Raw genomic sequence first — 20,104 nt, 5'->3', positions numbered from 1 at the left:
ATCTGGGTTTAGTGAATGCCTCAGAACGATACCTGCCGCAATGCATAGTGCTAACTGTAAAGTTTGGAGGCTGTTTTTCGTGATTCGCGCTACGCCCCTTAGTTTCTGGAAAGATACATCTTCACGCTACAGCATACAAAAATATTCTAGACAATTCTGTGCTTTCAACCTTGTGGCAACAGTTTGGGGAAGGTCCTTTCCTGTTTCAGCATGACAATGCCCCTGAGCACAAAGTGAGGTCCATACAGAAATTATTTGTGGAGATCGGTGTGGAAGAACTTGACTGGCCTGCACAGAGCCATGACCTCAATCACATTAAACACCTTTGGGATAAATTGGAACGCCGACTGCGAGCCAGGCCTAATCGCCCAACATCAGGGCCCGACCTCAGTAGTGCGCTTGTGGCGGAATGGAAGCAAGTCCCCCAGCAATGTTCCAACATCTAGTGGAAAGTGTTCCCAGAAGAGTAGAGTCTGTTATAGCAGCAAAGGAGGGACCAACTCCATATTAATGCCCATGATTTTGACATGAGACATTTGAGCAGGTGTCCATGTACTTTTGGTCATTGGGTGTATTTTCTTTTTATTTATTTGTTAATGTTCTTCTTTTTAACTGTATTGTTGAGAAAGGGGCTCTTAAGTAAGCATTTCATGGTAACGTGGTCTCTTGTTTTATTCGGGGTATGTGACATACAAATTTATTTTCATTTGAGACGCTTCCCACATCACACAGGTTGCTCTGCTCTCAGATTAATTACACTGGCCTCCAGGACAGGACAGGGCACCCTATTCTCTATATAGTGCTCTACTTTTGATCAGAGCATTATGGTGCACTACCCTTTTATACAGCAATATAAATGGAATAGAGTGCCATTTACTACGGACAGAAGCTCTATACCCAGAGCTTTGTCATGTCAATCTCAGGCTGTAAAACAATTGGGGGGTCTGCTTGTGTTGGCATCTCACCAGACTGGACACGGTTACCATGGCAGCCAGGCTTCTGGGGCAGGGCCTGCGGATGGAAGCTGGCAGGGGACAATACACAGGTGCCATGACATTCCAGGGACTTTTGTCACATGCCTTATTTTTTTCCCCTTATAGCAGATGTTCTGTTTGTTCAGTCACGTACTGCTTTCAGCGAAGTATGTGTCCGAATAAAAATCTGAATTAAAGGGTGCCATTATTTTCATTCTGTCATCTAATTAAAACAGAATTCTGAGAAGAAAACAGTGGTTTTGCTCGTGAGGCATGCTGTCTGCTACAGGGTACTTTATGGTGTGTTGTACCAAGAACATTGACATTCAGTTACAGTACATTACATGAAGTTATACCTGTGTAGTAAGTAACACACAACTCTAGTATTACAAAAGTGAAATTGGGATTTATCCTTAATCCACCTGGGTAATAAAAAAAATCCCTTTAACTCTAAATGAATTGTTAACATATGTCATAGAACGTGCCTTTACAATTGTTCTATTACAACTACTGTGTTTTTACACAGGTATAGAGCAATGTCATGTATAACTCCCCAGCTTTTTAGTTTGAATTTGATTTGATTTACCTCCCACGTCTGCCTCTCTCTTTCATTCAGACATCCAAGGATGCACATCAAAACTGGCCTTGTGGACGCCCACCTGTACTGCCTGAAGAAGTCTGTGGTCGACTTCCTCGCTGATAACAAGTGAGGCCTTTTCACATGTTTGACTTTGGTTGCGTCCTACATTGGACGAACTTTTGCATGTCATTGCATGTCAAATCTTTGCATGTTATCACAAATGTGTTTTTATATTAAATGTACACTGAGTGTACAAAACAGTAGACATAGACTGACCAGGTGAATCCAGGTGAAAGCTATGATCCCTTATTGATGTCACTTGTTAAATCCACTTCAATTAGTGTAGGGGAGGAGAAAAAGCTTAATCATTTTTTAACCTAAGACAATTGAGACATAGATTGTGTATGTGTGTCATTCATTGGGTTAATGAGCAAGACGAGATTCAAGTGCCTTTGAACGGGGTATGGTAGTAGGTGCCAGGCCCACCGGTTTGAATCAAGAACTGCAATGCTGCTGGGTTTTTCACACTCACCAGTGTTCCGTGTGTATCAAGAATGGTCCACCACCCAATGTGGAACGCTTTTGACACCTTGTAGAGTCCATGCCCCGACAAAGGCTGTTCTGAGGGCCAACGGGGGTGCAACTCATATTAGGAAGGTGGTTCCTAATGATTTCTACACTGTGTATATCAAATTATTTTTTTAAAGGTACCAATAACCATCCACATAAATGTGAATACAGTGTGTTGCTAGATACAGGTGAAATAACGAATGGCACCTTTCTTGCCAAGTTGCATGCGTGTTGAACTGGAGTTAATATATGAACAGACTGTGACTGTGGAAAGGCTTTGAGACTGGTATGTATTCTTGTTAGGTGTTAATTTGTTTTACAATGTGCCACTTGAGCAGTTTATTAGGCTTTTACCCCCCTTGAGCATTAGTGTCAGAGGTACACCTCAATCACAACTGTGGTGATCTCACTTCCTCATACTACTTGTACTACTTCTTTTCAAGTGCAATCACTTTGGACCAATCAGAAAGTCTGTTGTTTATTGCCCATTTTAAATGTTTGGGTTACCATATATAATAGGGCCACCACCATAGATTTACCTAAAGCTTATAACATATAGATGTAATTTATAGGAGCTCTGTAGTCACCACCACCAGATCAAATGATCCATAATTGTAAAGATATACATACACCTAATCATTCAAATCCAGGCCAAGCAATTCAATGCATTGTTAGATTCCTCACTTAGTTGAAATGCATCTCACTTTGATAAATGTATGTCCTATTGATGCAGCCTATATTTCTAATGGTGTTACATGAATCTACTCACATTCTCCAGCCCATACATCCTAGGCAGGTGATCCCCCCCCCCCCCCACCCACCCACCACGCCCACCACCAGCAAGACCAAAAGCAGAAGCTCCACCCTTCTACTCCTCTACCCACCCCCAGTCTAGGCCCCCAATCCCTTTATGCTTGTTAAACTGGTATTGTGAGGAGACCCAGCAGCTCCTTTAAGTGGTGTTGAAAATAAGCACAGGTGGCATTAATTGGAGAGTACATTGACTCACTAGCTCTATCCCTTTCCCTTCAAATATACATTTTCTACCGGGGATTTCCATAAATATGCAGCAATGCAGCTGCTTGTTCCTGCTGCTTCCCATTGCTTTGACATATTTTAATTGAACCTTTATTTAACTAGGTAAGTCAGTTGACCGCCTACCCCAGCCAAATCCTACCCCAGCCAAATCCTACCCCAGCCAAATCCTAACCCAGACAAATTGTGCGCTGCCCTATGGGACTCTCAATCGCGGCCTGTTGTGATACAGCCTGGAATCAAACCAGGGTCTGTAGTGACGCCTCTAGCACCTACCGCACTGAGATGCACCACTCGGGAGCCCTATTTATTCACCAGTCCTCCTGATATGAATATAATTTCATCTAATCTGCCGTCCAGACTCAGGAGATCCCAATACCACTACCCCCCTTTTTTATTTTTCTATCTCATCAAAGTAGGTTGACTTTAAATTCAGCTCCCTTTTCTTTCACATTCTCCCCTTTTCCTCTTTCCCTCTCTCACTCTTCCTCTCCCCCTCTATTTCTCTCTCACTCTTCCTCTCCCCCTCTCTCACTCTCCCTCTTTCTCTCCCTCTTTCTCGCTCTTCTCTCTTTTGAAGCTGCTCTGCTGTGGAGCGCTCACGGAGAAAAATGGACAGAGTAACTGTTGTTTCTTTCTCAGCATTCAGATGGAAATTCTAATCTCTCTTCAAAGAAACTAAAAAGAGAGTGAGGAGGAGAGATGGAGAGGGACATGGAGTGTAGTGAAGAAGTGAGGAGGAGGAGAAATTAAAATAGCCTACAGGGCGTACTTGGATGTTTGAAACCTTGATTCAGCCTTATTATTTTTTTGACCTGTTAGGAAGCCCTTGAACGTGTACACCATGAAATGATCATGTTTGTTTCTGGTTATCATAAAACCCTCATGAGCAGAGTTGGGCATTCAGCTTGTGAGAGTGTTCAGTACATGGACATTAACAATGTACACTCAAAGGAATTGTCCTCCTTCTCACGCCCCTCCGCCCCTCCTACTTCTATCATTTGGATTGACCATGAGGAAATATCTCCCTCAACCTACGCTGACAATTATTGCTCATAGAAATAGAATGAGTAGAATGTGCCTCCTCATTCAGGTCAATTGCCATGGTCAGATTTCTATGCCCGCTCTACTAATTCTAATTCTATGTTATTACTCTTCAAATTATTTGAGGGTTAAAGGTTACACACATCATGAGGATAAAATGCACCTTTTACTTTCAGTGAATGTACTATTTCAGCAATTCAGTAACTATTGTATTTTGTTTTGTTTTTCTCTCAAAGATCAATCTCTTCGATTCGGGGAGAGTTAGTCCCCTATCTGGTCCGCAAACAGTTCTCTAAATCGACCAACTCTCCGAAGGTCATCGATGAAACTCATCAGAACCTAAAGAAAAACGATAGCAATGTAAACCAAGGTAATGAACATTCCAAATAGAGTATGCTTGAACATTTAAGACTTTCCATAGCTAGGTTGTAACTCACGTCATGTTCATGCGCACACACACGCACACACACATTCACCTGTGTGTATTTGCTGAAATATGTGTGTGTAGAGATCCAGATCTCATCCAGGGATGAGGAGCTGCTGCATCTAACCCAGGAGAGGTCCTGTTGGAATGACCACCGTGGGGACATGAGCGATGCCTACCACGGAGGACGCCTGCGCTGCTACGTGCACATCATGGACGAGGGAATATGTTACCGCGTCAACACGCTAGCGGCCTACATCGAAGCCAATCGCCTGGTGAGTGAGTGAAGGGACACTGTGTAGAAAATGTGACGCTCTAGTTTAATAGCAGGCTCTGTGACCAACATAACGCCAGAGTTGTGGGTTTGATTCCCACGGGGGAACAGTGTGAAAAAAAATATATACATGAAAATGTACACACTCTGGATAAGAACGTCTGCTAGATGGCACAACAAAAAAATAAAGAAATGTTCATATATTTCAATGATGATTCCTGAACATGACTGACAGTTGCTTTATCCTCATCCATTTTCTCTCCTGTGTTCCAGGCCCCTAAGCTGTTTGACGAGCCTGCAGTCCATCCATCAGCAGTGGTCTCTGAGCGCTGTCTGGTGAGTAACTACTGTGACCAACAGGGAACACACTAAGAGTAGCTAGATGGGTGGTTTTCTTAGACGTCTGGTACAATGTGGATTTTCTGACCAAGTCTGAGAGTGAGTCATTCGCAGGATTGAGAGTTTCTGGTGAGTGAGGGTGACATTAGAGTGAGTGTGCTTTGGTGAGTCACATGGTATTCTTGTTAGTTGTCTATGCTGTAGGTGTCAGAGGATTTATGAGTAAAGCTCAATTCAGATTGGGATCCGCGATAGTCCGGCTTCCCATTGTGATATATCCCGCTGGGGACGCACGTGGATCCGCGTACGTGGCTCTTAATCATTTGAATGTGGCAATGGTTGGATTATTTGCTTGAGCCGTGCTGAGAATTAGTAAACTATGAAAGAATATTCTAGAACACTGCTGTACGGCCATGTACGCCTTTAACTGTAGCCAACCATAACTTGATATATCTGAAACAGTCTGAATAGCGGAGCATATATGAGCGCATTCGATGCAGATTAGGGGAGACGGGGCTATACGCTGCTGAATATAACCTACCCACGTCGCAGTTAGAGCGGCCATTGCCCTGCTTCCTCCTTCCGCATGTTGTTGAAAAACCAAAGGGAGAGTAATATGAAGTTTGGGACACAAGTTATGCTTCTTCATAATCATAGATGAATTTAACGTGCACATTTTTCCCCAATAAACAAATTACTTGCCTGAACACTTTGTTTATTGTCACATGCCCAACAATTCAGTAATCAATATCAGTCACGAGGCATTGTTTAGGCATTTTAGTTTGTTTGTCATTTGGCAATCTGAAACCAACTGGACCAAATGAAAGAAATGCAATGTAAAAAATTGTTGAATTCTGATTCGAACTATAGTGCAGAACTACAATATGTGTGAAATCGCCCTTACAGATGTAGGCTCTTAATTTGATCACTGTGTTGCAGGAGAACTTTCCTGCAATGCAGGAAATGTTTAACTTGCAGTGTATGTGAGGTTTAAAAAGGCTTCTGAATTTTATAATTTCCAAGCCTGAAATGACAGATTTGATTTTCTCTTACGAAAAATGTATCAACCCCTACAAAAAAAAATGGCCATTAATTATAATCCACATAATAATTCACATTTCCTGTTGCTGCAGGATTATTCTCCTGCTGTAGCAAACTGGCTCAAATTAAGGTCCTACATTTGTTGGTTGCCTCTCCATTATCTTTGTGTTCAAACTGCTTTCCCAACTGTCGTACACATTTGAGTTCTAAAATATCATCTTCTTCTCTCTTTTCTCTCATTAACAGACATCTAAAGAGTAAACATTTTTACACTGGAATTTGACTAATATAGCGAAGTGTGTGAAGGGATCAGAGCGAAATGTAAATTCTGCCGTGGTCTTTTCAGCTTATTATCTTTTTACTGACAACGTTCTACCACGTATGCCTATTGTCTGTTAGATTGGTGCAGACAGCATAATAGGAGCTTCCTGTCAGATCTCAGACAAGACATCCATCAAGAGATCGACAATCGGAGTGTCCACCACTGTCAGGGAGAAGGTCAAAGTAACCAACTCCATCATCATGCATGGAGTCACCATCGAGGAGGGGTGAGTAGAGTCTAATGTATACAGATTTGGACCATTTCTACCACTGAGCCCTTAGACCCAAGGACAGTCATTTTACCAGAAAGTCACAGATGATACTTTGTGGTGGAGAGAAAGCAGTGGAAGAAACAATGATATTTCCATTTGATAAAGGCTGGGCAGTCAACTCCCTTCCCCAATTAAGCCTAGTATAGTGTTGAACCACATTAGGGGATCAAGTAGTTTTCAGAGGTCAGTGTAGAGGGAGAGAGAGGACCAAGGGGAACAAGTAGGTTTCAGAGGCCAGTGTAGAGGCAGAGAGAGGACCAAGGGGAACAAGTAGGTTTCAGAGACCAGTGTAGAGGGGGAGAGAGGACTAAGGGGAACAAGTAGGTTTCAGTGGCCAGTGTAGAGGAAGAGAGAGGACCAAGGGGAACAAGTAGGTTTCAGAGGTCAGTGTAGAGGGGGAGAGAGGACCAAGGGGAACCAGTAGGTTTCAGAGGTCAGTGTAGAGGGAGAGAGAGGACCAAGGGGAACAAGTAGGTTTCAGAGGTCAGTGTAGAGGGAGAGTGAGGACAAGTAGTTTTCAGAGGTCAGTGTAGAGGGGGAGAGAGGACCAAGGGGAACAAGTAGGTTTCAGAGGCCAGTGTAGAGGGAGAGAGAGGACCAAGGGGAACAAGTAGGTTTCAGAGGCCAGTGTAGAGGGAGAGAGAGGACCAAGGGGAACAAGTAGGTTTCAGAGGTCAGTGTAGAGGGAGAGAGAGGACCAAGGGGAACAAGTAGGTTTCAGAGGCCAGTGTAGAGGGAGAGTGAGGACAAGTACGTTTCAGAGGCCACTGTAGAGGGAGAGAGAGGACAAAGGGGAACAGGGAGGGAGGGAGATGGCTGCAGCATGAGGGGACTGACTGAGGCTTGTTTTATGTGATAAGTGGGTAAAATGGAGAACTCTATGTTGACAATGTCCATTGGTGTGCAGTGAACCAGAGCATGCTTACAATGTAATACAAAAACACATAGGTGATGAATATACATGGTTAAACGTCTGGATTCTCAGCAACAACGTATTTAACTTCATCCATATAACTCACAAGTTGTTGCACAGTGAGTTGATAGACTTGTGAACATATTTGCACCAAAATCACACTTGTTTTCTACCTTGAAAGTTTCATTTTCAACTATTTATTGTGGGTGGATTGCTGACTCTGGAAAGTACATCTACTATGAATTGGGGGGCTTTCAGTCTAGCATTGGGAGACATTTTTGATTAAAGTATTTTCACTCGTGCTGGTCAGTTGAAAGGATGTCCGGGCTAGTGATTTAAAACTGCAAGCATGACATGAATCGCAGGAGAGCGACCACTGAGAAGTAGAAAAGGAGTCTGTTATTTTAAATTCACAGATCCTCAAATCCTGGGGAAGAGCTTTAACTGGCAGAGTTAGGCTTTAGCACAGTCCCTCTTAAAGACAGGGAGGCCAGAGCCAGTGTAGGTACCCTCATGTCCCAGTTAGTGCAGAAAAAGAAAGACATGGCAATTCTTTCACAACATAAAAAAAATGTAAGAGGGGATTAGTAAATCCCTGGCATGTTAAAGAAGGCACTTGCATTTTTGGGCCCTTTGTTTGCATGTAGGAGGGCTTGTTTACAAAGCTAAGGATATTTGGGGGGTCGAGGGAGGCCGGCGGAAGAGGTGGGTGGTTAAGGTGGGGGGGGCTCACAGCAAGGAGGAGCATAGTGTCAGTAATTAGTGGTGTTTCAGTTGGGCTTCTTTGGTGGTCTCTCTGTTTAAAACTCCAATCCTTGTAATCTCCAATTGCCATCCACCCCCCAGCCGGGTTCCCACCCTCCTCACCCCCTCTCCCTCCAACCCTACCACCACCACCTGAATAGAATGCCCTCTGTGCAACAGCAGCCAATACAAACCTGCCTGTGTGAGTGGATGCAGGGCCTAGCGTGTCAGAGGCTCATGCATGTTGCGCCTCAGCCTGCCCCACAGAGCTCAATCTGTTGGTTCCCCCAGCTCTCCTAACTAACCCAAACCCAACACACTACCTCAGTCTTTCCAACTGCTGGTACTGAGATGTAGCATGCCTCTACCTGCCACCCAGGGTCTGGAGTTTCACTGTGACAGTTACATATGGGAAGATGAGATTAAATCCTGAATTGAGGTTAATTGAGTTCCTCTTTTTATTGATGAAACTTAAACTGCACAATCAAAGGTATGAAGAAACAATTTGGAATTTTAATAATGAGTCAATTAACAGTAAATGAAGATTGGGCTGAGAATTTGAAAGATCATTGACTTCTTACCATAGAGAATTTCTACTCCACTCAAAGGAATGAGTATACTGCCAACCTAGACCCCAAACCCACCTACTGTCTGAAATCCATTGTTTTAGACTGAGCTCCGTGCTAATAATGATTACAACATTTCGACATGGATGTGCTCGGTCTCAGCTTTGATGAACTGTCTAATGTTTCATTACTGCATGAACTCAACAACACAAACCTGACGATATCGAATTACATGTTGGTTTTAAAAAAATGTTTTTAAAAATGTTTTTACCTTTTTATTTCACTATATAAGCCAGTTAAGAACAAATTCTTATTTACAATGACGGCCAAACCCGGACAACGCTGCCATATGGGACTGCTAATCACGGCCGAATGTGATTCAGCCTGGATTTAGTTTTTTTCCGTCTTTTTTTGTATATATTTCCATCTCTTTTTTTTTCATTTTTAAATTAAACTTATCTTCCGGCAACCCGCCTCAACCAATGTGATACGGATCTGCTATTTTTAGAATCTATAGCTAGAACCTCCATCAGAAGCTAGCCATCAGATGCTAACCAGCTAAATACAGTGCCTTGCGAAAGTATTCGGCCCCCTTGAACTTTGCGACCTTTTGCCACATTTCAGGCTTCAAACATAAAGATATAAAACTGTATTTTTTTTGTGAAGAATCAACAACAAGTGGGACACAATCATGAAGTGGAACGACATTTATTGGATATTTCAAACTTCTTCTTTTTTTATCAAAAACTAAAAAATTGGGCGTGCAAAATTATTCAGCCCCTTAAGTTAATACTTTGTAGCGCCACCTTTTGCTGCGATTACAGCTGTAAGTTGCTTGGGGTATGTCTATCAGTTTTGCACATCGAGAGACTGAAATTTTTTCCCATTCCTCCTTGCAAAACAGCTCGAGCTCAGTGAGGTTGGATGTAGAGCATTTGTGAACAGCAGTTTTCAGTTCTTTCCACAGATTCTCGATTGGATTCAGGTCTGGACTTTGACTTGGCCATTCTAACACCTGGTTATGTTTATTTTTGAACCATTCCATTGTAGATTTTGCTCTATGTTTTGGATCATTGTCTTGTTGGAAGACAAATCTCCGTCCCAGTCTCAGGTCTTTTGCAGACTCCATCAGGTTGTCTTCCAGAATGGTCCTGTATTTGGCTCCATCCATCTTCCCATCAATTTTAACCATCTTCCCTGTCCCTGCTGAAGAAAAGCAGGCCCAAACCATGATGCTGCCACCACCATGTTTGACAGTGGGGATGGTGTGTTCAGGGTGATGAGCTGTGTTGCTTTTACGCCAAACATAACGTTTTGCATTGTTGCCAAAAAGTTCAATTTTGGTTTCATCTGACCAGAGCACCTTCTTCCACATCTTTGGTGTGTCTCCCAGGTAGCTTGTGGCAAACTTTAAATGACACTTTTTATGGAGATATTTCAGAAATGGCTTTCTACTTGCCACTCTTCCATAAAGGCCAGATTTGTGCAATATACAGCTGAGTGTTGTCCTATGGACAGAGTGTCCCACCTCAGCTGTAGATCTCTGCAGTTCATCCAGAGTGATCATGGGCCTCTTGGCTGCATCTCTGATCAGTCTTCTCCTTGTATGAGCTGAAAGTTTAGAGGGACGGCCAGGTCTTGGTAGATTTTCAGTGGTCTGATACTCCTTCCATTTCAATATTATCGCTTGCACAGTGTTCCTTGGGATGTTTAAAGCTTGGGAATTCTTTTTGTATCCAAATCCGGCTTTAAACTTCTTCACAACAGTATCTCGGACCTGCCTGGTGTGTTCCTTGTTCTTCATGATGCTCTCTGCGCTTTTAACGGACCTCTGAGACTATCACAGTGCAGGTGCATTTATACGGAGACTTGATTACACACAGGTGGATTGTATTTATCATCATTAGTCATTTAGGTCAACATTGGATCATTCAGAGATCCTCACTGAACTTCTGGAGAAAGTAAAGGGGCTGAATAATTTTGCACGCCCAATTTTTCAGTATTTGATATGTTAAAAAAGTTTGAAATATCCAATAAATGTCGTTCCACTTCATGATTGTGTCCCACTTGTTGTTGATTCTTCACAAAGAAATACAGTTTTATATCTTTGTTTGAAGCCTGAAATGTGGCAAAAGGTCGCAAAGTTCAAGGGGGCCGAATACTTTCGCAAGGCACTGTAGCTTCAAGCTATTTAGTCATTGTTAGGCACTACTAGTGGCCTTTACCTTTAGCTCCGACACCAGAAGCTTTTAGCCTGGATAATACCCGCCAGTCTGCACAGCACAATATCAACCCTGAGCATACCAGACTGATTTTTTTCCACTACATCACCAGATTCCTGCCGTAAGCTCTGGATCATTACTTCAGGTCATCGCAACTAGCGAGCTGCTACTGAGTGGCCCAGCCCTGAAGCTAGCCTTGAGCCAGTGGATTCTATGATCACTCGGCTACACAGATGATGCTTCCCGGACTCTTCACTAACACGACGAGAAGCCACTACATCACCGGATTCCTGCCGTAAGCTCTGGACCTTTGCATCACATCATCGCAGCTACCTAGCTGCTACTGAATGACTATAGTGGCTAAGGCCCTTGTCCTGAAGCTAGCACAAGTTAGCCTCAAGCCAGGAGCATCTCCCGGCTAGCAAACTTAACTACTTCAGCTACAATACCTCTTTTGCCAATTGGACTGGACCCTTTGTCGAAACGGAGCCCCACCGATCCATCACAACTGGTTTGCCGATGTAATTCCGCCCGTTGTGTCCTCAACCGGCCTTTGCCAGACGTCGGTGAAGATGCTTCTGCTAGCCCCGGCCTGCTATCTTTATGAACGCCGTGTCTCCCGCTTGCTAGCGCAGTAACGACTACCTAACGGCTTCCCTGTTTCATCTATTGCTGTTCACTGGACCCTATGATCACCTGGCTACATAGCTGATGCCTGCTGAGCTGTTTTCATTCATCACGGTACTCCATTTTGTTTATTTTGTTTATCTGTCGGCCCCAGCCTCGAACTCGGGCCCTGTGTGTAGTTAACTGACGCTCTCTGCCCATTCATTGCCATTTTACCTGTTGTTGTTGTCTTAGCTAATTAGCTGTTGTTGTCTTACCCGTTGTTGTCTTAGCTAGCTCTCCCAATCAACACCTGTGATTGCTTTATGCCTCTCTCTAATGTCGATGTGCCTTTTATACTGTTGTTTAGGGTAGTTATCATTGTTTTATTTTACTGCGGAACCTCTAACCCCACTCAACATGCCTCAGATACCTCTTTTGTCCCACCTCCCACACATGCAGTGACCTCACCCAGCATAACTAGTGCCTCTAGAGGTGCAACCTCTCTCATCGTCACTCAATGCCTAGGTTTACCCGCACCCTACCATACCCCTGTCTGTACATTATGCCCAGAAATCTGCTCCTTTTATTGTCTGTCCCCAACGCACTAGACAACCAGTTTTGATAGCCTTTAGCCGTACCCGCATCCTCCTCCTCTGTTCCTCGGGTGATGTAGAGGTTAACCCAGGCCCTGTGTGTCCCCAGGCGCTCTCATTTGTTGACTTCTGTAACCGTAAAAGCCTTAGTTTCATGCATGTAACATCAGAAGCCTCCTCCCTAAGTTTGTTTTGCTCACTGCTTTAGCACACTCCGCCAACCCTGATATCCTTGCCGTGTCTGAATCCTGGCTTAGGAATGCCACCAAAAATTCAGAGATTTCCATCCCCAACTACAACTTTTTCCGTCAAGATGGAACTGCCAAAGGGGGAGATGCAATCTACTGCAGAGAGAACCTGCAAAGTGCTGTCATACTTTCCAGGTCTATGCCCAAATAGTTTGAGCCTTTAATTTAAAAAATTATTATCTCCAGAATTAAGTCTCTTACTGTTGCCTTCCTGTTATAGATCCCCCCCCCCTAACCTCCCAGCTGTGCCCTGGACACCATAGGTGAATTGATTGCCACCTATCTATCTTCAGAGTTTGTTCTGCTAGGTGACCTAAACTGGGATATGCTTAACACCCCGGCCATCCTAATATCCAAATGCTCTGCTGTTTTCAATCAGGATCTCAGCGATCACTGCCTCATTGCCTGCATCCGTTATGGGTCCGCGGTCAAACGACCACCCCTCATCACTATCAAACGCTCCCTAAAACACTTCTGCGAACAGGCCTTTCTAATCGACCTGGCCCGGGTGTCCTGGAAGGATATTGACCTCATCTCTTCAGTAGAGGATGCCTGGTTGTTCTTTAAAAGGAATTTCCTCACCATCTTAAATAAGCATACCCCTTTCAAAAAATGTAGAACTAAGAACAGATATAGCCCTTGGTTCACTCCAGACCTGACTGCCCTTTGACCAGCACAAAAACATCCTGTGGAGTACTGCATTAGCATCGAATAGTCCCCACGATATGCAACTGTTCAGGGAAGTCAGGAACCAATACACACAGTCAGTTAGGAAAGCAAAGGCTAGCTTTTTCAAATAGAGATTTGCATCCTGCAGCTCTAGCTCCAAAAGGTTCTGGGACACTGTAAAGTCCATGTTGAATAAGAGCACCTCCTCCCAGCTGCCCACTGCATTGAGGCTAGGAAACACTGTCACCACCAATAAATCCACGATAATCGAGAATTTCAATAAGCATTTCTCCATGGCTGGCCATGCTTTCCACCTGGCTACCCCGACCAACAGCTCCACACCCCCCACAGCTACTTGCCCAAGCCTCCCCAGCTTCTCCTTCACCCAAATCCAGATAGCAGATGTTCTGAAAGAACTGCAAAACCTGGACCCGTACAAATCAGCTGAACTAGACAATCTGGACCCTCTCTTTCTAAAATTATCCGCCGCCTTTGTTGCAACCCCTATTACTAGTCTGTTCAACCTCTCTTTCGTATTTTCTGAGATTCCTAAAGAGTGGAAAGCTGCCGCAGTCATCCCCCTCTTCAAAGGGGGTGACACTCTAGACCCAAACTGTAACAGGCCTATATCCATCCTGCCCTGCCTTTTCAAAGTCTTCAAAAGCCAAGTTAACAAACAGGTCACTGACCATTTCAAATCACACCGTACCTTCTCCGCTGTGCAATCTTGTTTCCAAGCTGGTCACGGGTGCACCTCAGCCACGCTCAATGTACTAAACGATATCATAACTGCCATCGATAAAAGACAGTACTGTGCAGCCATATTCATCGACCTGGCAAAGGCTTTCGACTCTGTCAATCAATGTATTCTTATCGGCAGACTCGACAGCCTTGGTTTCTCAAATGACTGCCTCACTTGGTTCACCAACTACTTCTCAGACAGAGTTCAGTGTGTCAAATCGGAGGGTCTGTTGTCCAGATCTCTGGCAGTCTCTATGGGGGTACCACAGGGTTCAATTCTCAGGCCGACTCTTTTCGCTGTATGTATCAATGATGTCGTTCTTGCTGCGGGTGATTCGTTGATCCACCTCTATGCAGACAAAACTATTCTGTATACATCTGACCCTTCTTTGGACACTGTTAACAAACCTCCAAACAGGCTTTAATGCACAAACAACACTCCTTCCATGGCCTCCAACTGCTCTTAAACACTAGTAAAACTAAATGCATTTCAAACGATCGCTGCCCGCACCCGCGCGCCCGACAAGCATCACTACTCTGGACAGTTCTGGCTTAGAATATGTGGACAACTACAAATACCTAGGTGTCTGGCTAGACTGTAAACTCTCCTTCCAGACTCATGTTAAACATCTCCAATCCAAAATTAAATCTAGAATCGGCTTCCTATTTCGCAACAAATCAAATCAAATTCATTTATATAGCCCTTCGTACATCAGCTGATATCTCAAAGTGCTGTACAGAAACCCAGCCTAAAACCCCAAACAGCAAACAATGCAGGTGTAAAAGCACGGTGGCTAGGAAAAACTCCCTAGAAAGGCCAAAACCTAGGAAGAAACCTAGAGAGGAACCGGGCTATGTGGGGTGGCCAGTCCTCTTCTGGCTGTGCCGGGTAGAGATTATAACAGAACATGACCAAGATGTTCAAATGTTCATAAATGACCAGCATGGTCAAATAATAATAAGGCAGAACAGTTGAAACTGGAGCAGCAGCACAGTCAGGTGGACTGGGGACAGCAAGGAGCCATCATGTCAGGTAGTCCTGGGGCACGGTCCTAGGGCTCAGGTCCTCCGAGAGAGAGAAAGAAAGAGAGAATTAGAGAGAGCATATGTGGGGTGGCCAGTCCTCTTCTGGCTGTGCCGGGTGGAGATTATAACAGAACGTGGCCAAGATGTTCAAATGTTCATAAATGACCAGCATGGTTGAATAATAGTAAGGCAGAACAGTTGAAACTGGAGCAGGAGCATGGCCAGGTGGACTGGGGACAGCAAGGAGTCCTCATGTCAGGTAGTCCTGGGACATGGTCCTAGGGCCCAGGCCAGTTGAAACTGGAGCAGCAGCATGGCCAGGTGGACTGGGGACAGCAAGGAGTCATCATGTCAGGTAGTCCTGGGGCATGGTTCTAGGGCTCAGGTCCTCCGAGAGAGAGAAAGAAAGAGAAGGAGAGAATTAGAGAACGCACACTTAGATTTACACAGGACACCGAATAGGACAGGAGAAGTACTCCAGATAAACAAACTGACCCTAGCCCCCCGACACATAAACTACTGCAGCATAAATACTGGAGGCTGAGACAGGAGGGGTCAGGAGACACTGTGGCCCCATCCGAGGACACCCCCGGACAGGGCCAAACAGGAAGGATATAACCCCACCCACTTTGCCAAAGCACAGCCCCCACACCACTAGAGGGAAATCTTCAACCACCAACAAAGCCTCCTTCACTCACACTGTCAAACATACCCTCATAAAACTGACCATCCTACCGATCCTTGACTTCGCCAACACTCTACTCAGCAAACGGGATGCAGTCTATCACAGTGCCATCCGTTTTGTCATGAAAGCCCCATATACCACCCACCACTGCGACCTGTATGCTCTCGTCGGCTGGCCCTTGCTACATATTTGTCGCAGACCCACTGGCTCCAGGTCATCTATAAGTCTTTGCTAGGTAAATCTTCACCTTATCTCAGCTCACTGGTCACCATAACAATACCCACTCGTAGCACACGCTCCAGCAGGTATATCTCACTGGTCATCCCCAAAGCCAACACTTCCTTTGGCCACCTTTCCTTCCAGTTCTCTGCTGCCAATGACTGGAACAAATTTCAATAATCGCTGAAGTTGGAGACTTATATCTCCCTTGCTAACTATAAGCATGAGCTATCTGAGCAGCTCACCGATCGCTACAGCTGTACACAGCCCATCTGTAAATAACCCATCCAACTACCTACCTCATCCCCATATTGTTTTTATTTACATTTTATTGCTCTTTTGCACATCACCTGCACATCTATCACTCCAGTGTTAATTTTCTAAATTGTCATTACTTTGCTACTATGGCCTATTTATTGCCTTACCTCTTTACTCCATTTGCACACACTGTATATAGATTTTTCTATCGTTATTGACTGTACTTTTGTTTATCCCACTTGTAACTCTTGTTTTTTGTCGCACTGCTTTGCTTTATCTTGGCCAGGTCACAGTTGTAATTGAGAACTTGTTCTCAACTGGCCTATCTTGTGAAATAAAATATATATAATAATTTGAACCAGGGACTGTAGTGACGCCTCTTGCACTGAGATGCAGTGCCATAGACCGCTGCGCCACTCGGGAGCCCTGACAATGGCATTGTTGTATTTTAAATGTTGGTGTATAATTTGCCCACACAAGGTAGAGGCTGGTGTTGTTCTTCAAAATGCATGCTCAGTCTTTCCTCTAGGTTTTCTTTTAGCAGCGCTGGTAACTGTTGTGGGGGATTTGGGGCCGGGTTGTTGAGGTGTTTCTGGATGAATAGGGTCTTAGGTGGTGGGCGGTGTGGTAATGGCTGTGGTCAGCTCGTTTGTGCGGCTTAAATTGTTTCCTGCAGTTCGATACATTTTCCCATGGAGCTGAGAGGAAATTGTGCAGTGTGAACTAATGTCCTGCAATTCTATGCATTTTGCCATGGCTAATTCTATGTTCTTATGCTCAACCATTCTAACTAAACCAATGGGAAACCCAATCAGGCCCCCTGGGCATGTGCCCTGCCTGCCCCATCAGTAATCCAGCCATGACCAAAATATTAATTTAATCTAAATAATTTTCTATTTTCACACTGTCTAGCATTTTGTTTTGTTTTTTTCATTTTGTCTAGTTTTAGTCATTTTAAGTTTAGACTGAGTGCATTTTTCCATAAATACAATAACTGGTGTGGCGGCAACAATGAATGAATACAGGGAAACACTGATGCTAATCCAGTCTCTTTAGGAAAATAAAACAAGACAGCTGAAAACTATGAGGGATCATGTTTCCTTTTAAGGGGGGTCAGAGGCAGGAAAGGACAAGGACCTCCCTCAGCTGGGCAATTAGCTGAAGACATGAAAGAGAAGTGTTCATTGTAAATATGTTCTTCTTCCACTCTGAAAAAAAAACCTGGCCTGGCCCAGGCATGTCAAGTAAACATCTAACTGGGCAAATAAAGTTATACAGTTTTTATAGTGCCAAAGTGATCCCTGGAAAGTGTGTGTGTGTGTGTGTGTGTGTGTGTGTGTGTGTGTGTGTGTGTGTGTGTGTGTGTGTGTGTGTGTGTGTGTGTGTGTGTGTGTGTGTGTGTGTGTGTGTGTGTGTGAGAGCCTGTGCAGTTTAACGCAGCCACAGACAACGGGACAATGTTACTGTTCATCCAGGAAACGGCCTCCTTGAAATTGGAGTAGATGTTTAAACAGTACATAAAACCAGGATTTTGACTGTGTTATTTCAGTGTCCACTGGCCAGAAATCAACTTTGCTGCGATGTCTTCACAGATACCCACAAGCTGCACAGTGTGATAACTAGTTCTGGACTAGGGCTGACAGTTGATGCTGCTCTGTGTTTGTTCTACAGGTGTAACATCCAGGGCAGTGTGATCTGCAGTAATGCTGTGATTGGCCGAGGTGCAGACATCAAATACTGCCTGGTGGGGAGTGCCCAGCGCATAGAGCCAAATGGTGAGCATACTACTGCCTCACCTCACCTTGCTATCACACACAGTCCCACTCCCCTCTACTCTAACTAGCAGCAGTAGATTCCGGTGCCCCAAAATTTCCCAGGTTTTCCAGAAATCCTGTTTGGTAGATTCCCCAAATCAGGAGAGAATAAGTAGGAAATCCAGGAAACTTTCCACTGGGATTTCTGGAAAAAAATGGGAGTTTGAGAAAGGTACCTGAATTTGCATCCCTCAACGGACAGAAATGACACATGCTACAAGTCATGTAGTATTGTATCCAGGAGGAATGTTCCAAAAGTAGAAATTGTGATTATTGGGTGTGAACTTGTGTGGGTCAATGTTTATGTGACTGGGTGAATGTGTGTGTGTGGCGCGCGCCTGCGTGTGCCATGTGTTTTATTCTCCTTCTTAAAGCGCATTTAAACCTAACCCTATTTTTGGAATATTCTTAATCCCCTTGTCCATAGTCCTTGATCAAGCTGGGGGGTTGTGTGTGTGTTCCTGTGTGTTTGTATGTTTGTGTGTGTTTTGGGGATTGTGGGGGTGGGGGGAAGGGTGTCTGGTGGCTGTTGTATTCCGGGTGGTCCTGGCCTGGTCTCTAACCTCTCCATCAATGACACTGTCAGGGGCGCCCCTAAGATGTCCAAGGCCTGCTCAGCCTAATTGACTGAACAACAGGGTGTTGCTACACCATGGCCCCCTGCACCAAATACTGCAACATTTACCTCCCTCCCAACCGACCCCCTTCCACCCTGCCCATCCAACTTCCCAGCCCGTTATGGTTATCGGAGTGCGACTGGACCTGATTAGCCTGCCATAACCTGGAAAGCACTGGCTTATGGAACGGCTCCCAGAAATCCCAAATGACAAGCTAGATCCTTGTACTTCCCATACACTCAGTCCCCCAGCCCAGCATCCACCCCAATCCCCCAGCCCAGCATCCACCCCAATCCCCCTCCCTCGCCACCAACACCACCTAACTCCTATAAGCTTAAAGCACAGCACAGCAAGAGAGCACAATTCAAAGATAGCCCCTGAAAAAAGGCGAACAGAGTGCCACAGAGCAGAGGTTAATATAACCTATCATTATAAAAGCATCACTTATAATAACTGCCATAAAGTCTCGAAATAGCCCGGAGGATGCCAACAACCGTTCTCTTTTAAGTTCTGAAGTCAAAAGCACTTTGACTCATCATATCAAAGTGCCAAGTTCCCCTTCAATTTGAATCGTTTAATCTTAATGATATAAAAAGTACTGTTATTTTTTTCTTACGTGATATGGATAATTAAGGCCAAATTAATGTTAAACCTGAACTTTGACTTCGCCATAAGGTTGGATAGTGCTTAGATACAGCCTTCTCTACTATAGTGACTGTCTCGGATTGATATACTAACACTTAGTTTTGAAGTAAAAGGTATTTATTTTCCCTTTCAATCTGGCTTCACAGGGTGGTCCTATTCATGGCTATCCATCAGACATACAGCTTTGACTTCTATCACCCCAAGCTATTGGCCCACTGTGTATACATACATATTACATGCATACTGTGAACAGTGGGTTCTCTTTGACAGAAATGATATCCATATGAAACAAAGAGCAGTTGCTTTATATATAAATCCCCTGAAGCAGTTGCTCCTCACGGGCTCAGTTTGCTTCTGAACACCATCCGTATCAGGTGGGTTGCCTCTCTCGTCAGAGGATAAATGAGGAGTATGACTGGTAAAAGCATTATGCCTCCACTCATAAAGCAGTTAGATGGAGGTGTCTGTGGAGAGAGAGACCACCCTGTCGGGCAGCTACAGACAGACAGAAGTCTTCTGACTGCACAAGCAGTCAGGTGGCGGTGGGACTCTGCAGGTGTTGCTGCTGCTTCAGAAAGGACGAAGACTGTTCTCCAAGCTTCAGGGAGACAGATATGCTCTTCTCTCCTCTTCCTCCTCCCCTCTCTCCCTCACAAATACA

The 20,104-nt window shown here is 44.4% G+C and overlaps 1 protein-coding gene across 1 annotated transcript in view; it reads left to right on the top strand.

Moving 5' to 3' along the window:
- Positions 1-20,104, top strand: part of eif2b3 (eukaryotic translation initiation factor 2B, subunit 3 gamma) — a 46,885-nt gene that overhangs the window by 23,851 nt on the left and 2,930 nt on the right. The window contains exons 6-11 of the mRNA XM_046359948.1: positions 1,591-1,680; positions 4,440-4,573; positions 4,712-4,902; positions 5,175-5,237; positions 6,681-6,829; positions 18,039-18,142. Coding sequence (XP_046215904.1) covers positions 1,591-1,680; positions 4,440-4,573; positions 4,712-4,902; positions 5,175-5,237; positions 6,681-6,829; positions 18,039-18,142 — 731 coding nt within the window. The remainder of the gene's footprint in view (positions 1-1,590; positions 1,681-4,439; positions 4,574-4,711; positions 4,903-5,174; positions 5,238-6,680; positions 6,830-18,038; positions 18,143-20,104) is intronic.

This window comes from Oncorhynchus gorbuscha, linkage group LG08 (assembly GCF_021184085.1).
Source record: "Oncorhynchus gorbuscha isolate QuinsamMale2020 ecotype Even-year linkage group LG08, OgorEven_v1.0, whole genome shotgun sequence".
In the NCBI taxonomy this organism is placed as follows: Eukaryota; Metazoa; Chordata; class Actinopteri; order Salmoniformes; family Salmonidae; genus Oncorhynchus; species Oncorhynchus gorbuscha.
This window is presented reverse-complemented; position numbering and strand designations above follow the sequence as displayed.